This window comes from Panicum virgatum, chromosome 9N (genome assembly GCF_016808335.1).
Source record: "Panicum virgatum strain AP13 chromosome 9N, P.virgatum_v5, whole genome shotgun sequence".
NCBI classification, from domain to species: domain Eukaryota; kingdom Viridiplantae; phylum Streptophyta; class Magnoliopsida; order Poales; family Poaceae; genus Panicum; species Panicum virgatum.
In genome coordinates, this window is record NC_053153.1 from 31,757,255 (window position 1) to 31,766,113 (window position 8,859).

The following is an 8,859-nucleotide window of genomic DNA, read 5'->3' on the forward strand; positions in this document are numbered from 1 at the left end:
GCATTCCTTGGAGAACCTTTCAGAGCCATAAACTCAAGCATGCAGCCTCGGGCATGCAAAATTGTCATAATCCTTAGTCGTCTGAATAGTCATCAGTAACTACCTCTTCTGAAACCAACAACATAGGTAGTCGCCACAGACAGTGAGCCACTCCTGTTGGTACTCAGTTCTGGCAGTAGCTGGAGCACACCTGCCAAGTCCAGCATGTCCAGAAGTTTCTTGTGCATGGCGAAAACATTGAATAAGCAGTATCAATGTTGCAACCTCCATTCATTTTGTATACTTCATCTGATGAAAAAAGGCAGCTACCATTGCTTGTATGCAGCAGTGAGCCCAAACAAATGTGACCTGAAGCTCCCTTTCCATGAATAGAATAACAGAACATGACAGATCACTCAGAGGTTTAACCTAACCCCCAGCTATTTACACAATTTATTCGTAGTAGCACCAATTCAGAACAAAATAATGCACTAGTCAATTTGACCAGATTCCTTCAAATTATTATAATTAGGTTTATGCCCGGTACAGAAGTGTAGTTTGAGAAAATAAATGTTGAAGCCATGAAGTACAAGCTGACCAGTACGAGATGCCATTTGTTGTATTCAGCTGGCAACCTCAACAGGCTCAGATCCCTTGTCAATAGAAGCCTTTACGGCATCCAACACCACCTGTGTCTTTCGTGTGATAGCCGGCCACTTCCCCTCAGGCCTGCCACCAGCATCCCGGATGTTCTGCACAAGCCTCGAGAATTCCTGAACCATGAGTGCCTCCTGTGGCAAATCTGTAGTAACAACATGCTTGCATGGCAAAGGATCCCATCCGATAGTGGGTTTGACAAAATTTGACTTTGAGGCCACACTGAACTCCCCATACTTTTCTTCATACGGAATGACCAAGTCAGTGACATGGAGTGTACCATGTGTTCCATATACGGTGACATCAAAAGCGAGGTTGGTAAGAAAAGAGCAGTTGAAGGTGGCAGTCTTGCCATCTGCCCAGTACAATGTTGCACCACAAGCAAGAATTACGCCAGCTTGGTTCTTGACAGGATGACGATGAGCGATCACAGTCTCAGGCAGTTCATATTCAACAGCCCACAAGATTGAACGGATGCTGTACCATCCTACATCACCAAGCACACCCAGGGCATCAAGGTCTGGCTTTACTCTGATGTCATTCTGGAGGAAATATTCAGATGCCCGAAAGCCACACATACTGTGTATCTGCAGCAGAAAAAGAAAAGGCATGACCTTTGTTAATCTTTAATATTCCATAGAAAAATATGACTATAGTAAATTGAGGCAACAAAGCACATGCTAACCTATAACATTACATATACCTTCCCCCAAGTCACAATACCACCATAATAATATGTCCTACAACCAGCAATTTCTATGGTTGAGGTTCTAAGAAAATTTTCCAAGCGCATAAACCAAGAATCACATTGATTTACTATTTGCCCCTGCTCCAGTTAAGCTAATAACAAGATATTAATGAACTCTTCGCTGTGGAATCAATTATCAATATCTGTTCTTTTCTATGTAGATGGAAATGTAATGGGAATCATGGGCTCTGAGGAAATGCGAATTTTTCCCATCGCTAGCAGTCCATAATTGGTGTTGGACAGCGATCACCTAGCCTGGTACTGCCACATACTAAGAGTTGTCCACAGTGTGAGCACGAGGCGGGGGCCATCCAGCACCTATTAACCTAAAGTGTTTTGTCAAGACAGCTCTAGTTCTTCCTCCTTTGAAGATTTGGTCTGCACGATCTCTCACCACATGCTACTGCCATGGACTTCAAATACTGGTGAATGAACTTCAGTAGCATGGTCGCTTAAGCCAGTGAAATGAGAACTCAAATCTTAGTGATCCTTAGGTCACAGCAAACTTGAAACCACAGGAAAGATTGCATATTCGACAACACATTTCCAAGCATTCTGAGGGTTGTAAGCATAGCCAGTGAGGAAGCTTATTCGAGGAGAAAAACTGAATGAATAAGATGGATTTCAAGACGAAACAACATCAAGTGGAATATAAAACATCAAATTTCAGTTATATGAACCAATATTCAAACATGACGGAAAAAATATCTACAAGAATTGAATGCATTTTTATTATTCCAGCTACATTCATTCTTACAAGTAATTATAATTGAAATTAACTGCTAAGTCGTGACATTGTCATTTCTGTTCAATTCAGAAGCCAACATTTGTCAAGGCTTTCAGCAGCAAGAAGCCCTTGCTAGACATGAGAAAACCTACAATAAGGTCCACATCACTTTTAACTTATCTCAAACTTCACAAAATTAAGGCAACACGGCAGTTGGCTGATAAACTGGCACTATCGGAATGGATCGGCATTAACAATGCAAAGGAGTCAACTTTATTCTCAATAGATTTTTTTTGTAACCAAACTAAAAATCCATTCGTTCTTTGGTCTTTCTTACTGGTAAATAGGAAAAGTTCCCTTTTTGTCTAAAAATATATTCCTTGGCGTTTCTTTTCATACTGGCAATTGACATGAGGCATCATTTTTCTTTCATAGTGGCAAATGACATGAGGCATTTGAAATCTAGCAGGGAAAAAGCCTTTCCAAGAACTCACCACTCTGACGTCGCCGAAGGCGTCCTTGTCGGCGACGATCTCCCGCATCTTGGCGGTGCGCGGGTTGTGGATCCACATGGTGGTGTCCATGAATTGGACCCCCGAGGCATCGCAGGCGGCGAGGATGGCGTCGAGGTCGGCGGCGCACAGCGCCGTGGGCTTCTCGAGGAGCAGGTGCTTGCCCCGCGCGGCGGCGGCCGTGGCCCAGGGCACGTGGAGGCTGGTGGGGAGCGGGAGGTAGACGGCCTCCACGTCCGGGTCGCCGAGGAGGGACTCGTAGGAGCCGTGGGGGCGCGCCGCGGGGAGGCCGGTCTCGGCGATGAAGCGGCGGGCCTTGTCCTCGGAGCGGCTGCCGACGGCGGCGACGGTGGCGGCGCCGGGCGGGAGCATCAGAAGGGCTCGCGAGACCTTGCGCGCGATGTCGGCGCAGCCGAGGATGCCGAAACGCACCGGGCGCGGGGGCGCCGGCTGCACCGGCGCGGCGGGGGCCGACATTGACCTCGGTTGGCGCGGCGAAGGCCGGCGGGTGGCCGGTTGGCACGGTCGCCTCCCCTGATCCCCTCTCGGTGTCTGGAGTGATCGTCTGCGTCAGTGTGCGTGTGGTGCGGAGGGTTCAGTTCAGCTTTCAGGCTCACGACAGGTTGGATTCGTACAATATCGGAGTACAATACGATATCACTGGAGCTGGGCTAGCAAGAATGTCTTCGCATTTGTGAGACGATGGATTACTTTTTGCAACATTTTAGACTCTGTTCGGCTGTTATGTCAGCCAACCAGACCACTGTGGTTTTCAAATTCACACTAAATCAACACCAGCCACCAAATAGACAATAGTACTTTTCTCTCACAACAGATCATCATCAGTCACAACCAGACGAACAGAGCCAAAAAATAGGAAAATTGTGGGGAGTTTAACCGGAATGTCATCACATTTATAGTTGATACCTTTCGTATGGTATCCGTGTCATGCTGATCATTAATCAAGTGATATGTTAGAACTACATTGTATGCATGTCTGGTGTACCATCCGCTAATTTATTTGGTTTGCAAGCAAGGAGCTATTTCATACCTGTTCTGTTACTCTTCTCTCTAAGGGCATTGAGGCAAACCAAATAAATTCCGAGAGTAGAGAAATGAGAAGAACACCATTCATTAGCCACGCGCCTCAAATATAGTAACACCTATTGTTACCAAACTTTGCCACAAGCGCAGCTTCAATTTTATACATTGTTTGGCAGCCATAACTTACCTAAGATTAGTTATGAGTTATGATAAGGTTAGACAACAACCAAAGTACCAAACATTACTTTATTATTAGTGGTTCATCCCAAAATAAGTATATTTGTGTAACTTTTAGCATTTCAAATTTGTCTCACAAAGAGACATTTATAGTTTTCGACCAACTACATTTGATTGCATGATCATGTAACGGCCATAATTTTTTCCTCCTGATAAGATATGCATGCAGATTTAATTTCCTATTTATTTCATTTCCAAGGTTTCGTTTGTTAAGTTGCATATTGCAGGTTTCGTTAATTAATTGGAAAGTCATTTGCGGTTGTTTGGAAGAGCCTTTTGTTTTAGGGAAGTTTGGAAGAGCTCTCAAGGCAACCACCACTAAGGCTGGACGAAAAACTCGTGGCTCGGTAGCTCGCTCGACTCGGCTCAGTAGTGGCTCGGCTCGGCTCGGCTCGGCTCGTCGGAAAATATAAACAAGCCAAGCCAAAGTTTTGGCTCGGTCTTTTATCGAGCTGGCTCAAGCCGGCTCACGAGCCGCTCGCGAGCCGAAACGAGCCCAGACTCAAATCTAAAGCCGGCCCACGGCCCAGCTTCAATTCACTCGATGAAACCCTAAACTACTCCTCCGGCTCTTCGCTCTCCCACTCGGCCACTCCCTTCCCCAGTTCCCCTGCGCGGCGGCTGCTCCTGCTCCAAATCCAATCGCGGATTCGCGATCCCGTCGCCTCCCCCGACCTCGCCCCGGCCCCCGTTGCCTCGCCCATCCAGATCCGGCCGTCCCTGGCCGCCCGGCCCGCCCCTCCGAGGCTCCGACGAGTCGACGACCCGCTCCAGGCTGCAGGGTCGCCCCTCGCGGCCTCCACGGCTCTGCACCGTCGCCCCTCGCGGCCGGGGGCCGGCGCCGCGCCTCTGCTCCCTCGCCCCTCGCCAGGAGCCCCGGACGGCAGGACCTGCTCGCCCCTCCCCTCTGCGCCCTCGCCCCTCGCCCTGCGCCCCTACGCGCCTTGCCCCTGCGCGCCTCGCAGGTCGCGGCCGGGGGTCGGAGCCTCTGCGCCCTCGCGCCCTCGCCCCTCACCAGGACGGCAGCAGGACCTCTAGCTGAGGCCCCCTCTCCCCACAGCCATGGAGGAAGACCCTGGACACGTTCCTGTTGCGCCACCACCACTGCGAAGCTCTGAATCACGATCCAAGCGCATGAGAACTCGGATCCAAGTGCCGAGGGTGATTCCAGGCAACCGTGACCACCCATCCTCTGCTGCAACTCCTTCAGCAACCCCTTCTGGTGCTGGATCTGTATCTGTAGATAAGGTATTTGTTCTTTCTGTGCATCTAGTGTTCTATTGCTAGTTTTGATTGATATGTTATTGTGCAAGTTTTGCTCGATATAATAGAGGTTAGCACGCCTTTTTCTGTATGCAGTGCAGTAGTGCATATGGTTCGATATAATAGAGTTAGCACGACTGAAGAAAAAGGCAACTAAGAAATTAATTAGATACATTGTTTGGCTGGTGGTGACCATGCTTAGTGTCATCATTGCTAATACAGGAAATGCTTGGTAGATAATATTAGAAGACGTGATTACCATGGGTATTAATGGTAGCATGAGATGGAACCTAAAAGATTAGTAGCATGAGACGTCTACAGGTGGCATGCCACTTCTCTGCGCAAAAGTAGTATAAGGATTAAATTTGTTAGCACAATAAGTAACCTAAAAGAGAAGCGTAAGAAAATGGCATACTCATTTGGTTTTAGCAGGATTACCTTTGCAGCAAAGTTTCATTTGTGTTATTAAGAGGTTGTTTGAATTATGACGTCTACAGGTGGCATGCCACCGGTATTACCTCTTATAGTCGATGACGGGCTGTTTGAATTATGAATGTAAATAGAAGGCAAAGGTGTATGACTGAGCTTTGTGTGGTAGCATAACATGTAGATGACTGGTACCAGTTGCCTTTTTCTGTATGTAGTAGTGCATTATTGAGTTTTGTCTTATGGTTAGCAGGTGGCATTAGAGGTTTTGTCTGAGGAGGAGGAGGAGGAGGAGGAGGAGGAGGAGGAGGAAGAGAACAGCTTTGACCATGACGATGAATTATCTGTTAGCCTACCTTCAGCTGATGGTGTAACTATAACTCAATAGGGGGATGGTGATGAGGTGTCAAAGGCAAAGAAGGGAAAGAGAGGAGCAAAGAGATCGAAGGCTGGTGTTCAGTTGTCTCCTTCCAAGAGCAAGGCAAGTAGAGTAAAGCGGGCTGATTGCTGGAAGTATTTTAAGTTGATCAGTGTTGCATCAAAAAAAGAGTTTGGGGTCCAAATAACAAAGGCCAAGTGCAAGTTCTGTTCCAAAAGCTATGTGTACCATCAAGGGGGGGGGGCAACATCACAGCTGAATCGACACCTAACCAAGTGCACACAATATTTGAACAAGTTGGCTAAGGCTAAGGCTAATCTTGCTCAAGGTACACTAACATTCTCTCCGGATGGCAGTTCTATTGTTGTTAATCCTACTGAATATGATCATGATCACACTAGACTTTTGATTGCTAAGATGATAATTGTCCATGAGTATTCATTTAGGATGGTAGAGCATAAATGGTTTAATATCTTGATGAAATGGATGAACAGCAACTATGAATCTATTGGTAGGAAGACCATTAAGAATGAATGTATGAAGGTTTATGAGTCTGAGAAAGAACTGCTCAAAAAGAGTCTGAGAGAGGCTGAATCGATAAGTTTAACTACTGATTTGTGGACATCTAATCAAAATATTCAGTACATGTGTTTGGTGGCACATTACATTGATGCTGATTGGGTCTTGCAATGTCGTGTCCTGAATTTTATGGAGTTGGATCCTCCCCACACTGGGATTGTAATAGCTCAAGCTGTTTTTGAGTGTATGGTGGAATGGAAAATAGAGGATAAGGTGATGACTATAACTCTTGATAATGCCTCAAACAATGATACTGCTATCACAAATTTGAAGGCAAAGCTTCTTGCTAGAAGGAACACAAACTTTGACTCCATTTATTTTCATGTTCGTTGTGCTGCCCATATAGTCAATTTGGTTGTTAATGATGGGCTGCAGCCACTAGAGTCTTTGATAAGTGATCTTAGAAATACAGTGAAGTTCTTTAAGAGGTCTCCAGCCCGTATGTACAAGTTTGTGCAAGTTTGCAACTAATATGCTATCAAAGTAGGAAAAGGGTTGACTCTTGACGTGAAAACAAGGTGGAGTTCAACATACAAAATGCTAGATTGTTGCAATGTGTATAAGGATGCATTTGGTTACTATTGTGAAGTAGATAACACATATGTGTGGAAACCTTCACAATCTCAATGGGAATTGTATGACAAAATTAGACCAATATTGAAAACAATGGCAGGAGCAACAACTGCATTTTCAGCATCTACTTATCCCACTGCCAATGTATTTTATCCATATAATTCAAGTAAAGATTGCATTGAAAGAGGCACAACAGTCAGGTGATGGATATGTGATGAGTATGGCTGATGCAATGTTGGATAAATTTGATAAGTATTGGGAAGAAACAAATAATGTCATGATTATTGCTACAATTCTTGATTCTAGGTTCAAAATGAGGTACATTAGATGGTGCTTTGCTAAGATTTATGGCAGCCTAAGGTTTCAAAGAGAGATAGAGGACATTGATAAGGAGTTGGAAAGGTTGTACAAGAAGTATGAGACTATATATCGCCGCAAGTTGGGTGAAAGTGAAACTACCCCAAGCAATGCTCAATCATCCTCTTCTACAAAAGATACTAGCAGCTCATTGACATCTATTATTCTAAGTGTATTCCAAACCTTTCTAGAATCTAGTGCTACAGAAAGTTCAAAATCAGAGTTACTTATCTATCTAGATGAACCAAATGTCTCCGTTGAAGAGAAGAACTTCAACTTACTCAATTATTGGAAGGTCAACACTCATAGATTTCCTGTGGTGGCTAGTATGGCAAAGATGTTCTTGGCTGTCCCTGCTAGTAGTGTGTCATCAGAGTCTACTTTCAGCACTGGAGGAAGAATTCTTGATGACTATAGGAGCTCTTTGAAACCATCAACAGTTCAAGCATTAGTTTGTGCTTCTAGTTGGATACGGGGTTCTCAGAGTTCTCCTATTATTTTGGTATGTGTTGTTCATCTTCAACTAATTTTATTTACTGTTAATTTGTTCTATATGATACTAATATTGGACTGTGTTTTTAAGGGAGAATGTGATGATGGTGACATTGAGTCTGTGGAGTTTCCAAAATGCGTAGTCGCAAGCAACTAGACAACTAGTAACTTGGTATTGCCATGTATGATGTATCAGTACGTAGTACACTTATGCTGCCATGATATTTCCATTATGTGCTGCTCATTACCTTACATTTGGAATTGTACATTTCTGAAAATAATTGCTGAACTCTTTTAATGTTAATTGCAGACTATTTTTTGCCAATGGAGTCATGGGGAGATGGAGAGATGGAGAGAAGTGGACACTCGATGACCTGATCACCTGAATAGGAGACCTTATTAGACCTTATTATTTTGTTGGTTGTTACTGTTAAATTTTGTTTGTGTCAACTCCTGAACTCCTGCACTTGAACTCCTATGTTGGATTGTTGGCTGCCTAGGCACCTGCTTGGACCTGGTTCAGTGGCTCGACCTGAACAATGAGTCATTCAGAACTCCATTTGGACTTGCTGTTAAAGTGTTAAGTGTTAATCTGTTATGCACTTATGCTCATATGTATTGGCTATGTGTTGTATGTGTGCTGCCGTGCTGAGCACTTGATTTTTGGCTGGTTTGTTTAATGTCCATTGGATACTTGCAATTTATATTGTTGCATCTGAATCATATTCATGCATGCATACATCAGCTCTATTGGATGGCAGTTCTATTGTTGCAAATCTCTGCTGGTGGCTCTACGCTTTGGCTCAGCTAGCTGGCTGTTTTTTTTCGAGCTGGCTCACAAGCCAAACGAACTGGCTCGAGCTGCTAAACGAGCCGAGCCGAACCT

General features: G+C 44.8%; 1 protein-coding gene across 1 annotated transcript; it reads right to left on the reverse strand.

Annotated features, from left to right (window-relative positions):
* Positions 1-344: 344 nt before the first annotated feature.
* LOC120691898 (uncharacterized oxidoreductase At4g09670-like) lies at positions 345-3,202 on the reverse strand. The gene is made up of 2 exons (XM_039975098.1): positions 2,606-3,202; positions 345-1,223 (listed from the first exon to the last, which is right to left on the reverse strand). Exons 1-2 carry the CDS (start codon positions 3,098-3,100, stop codon positions 603-605), a joined length of 1,116 nt encoding a protein of 371 aa, XP_039831032.1. The 5' UTR covers positions 3,101-3,202; the 3' UTR covers positions 345-602.
* Positions 3,203-8,859: the final 5,657 nt, after the last annotated feature.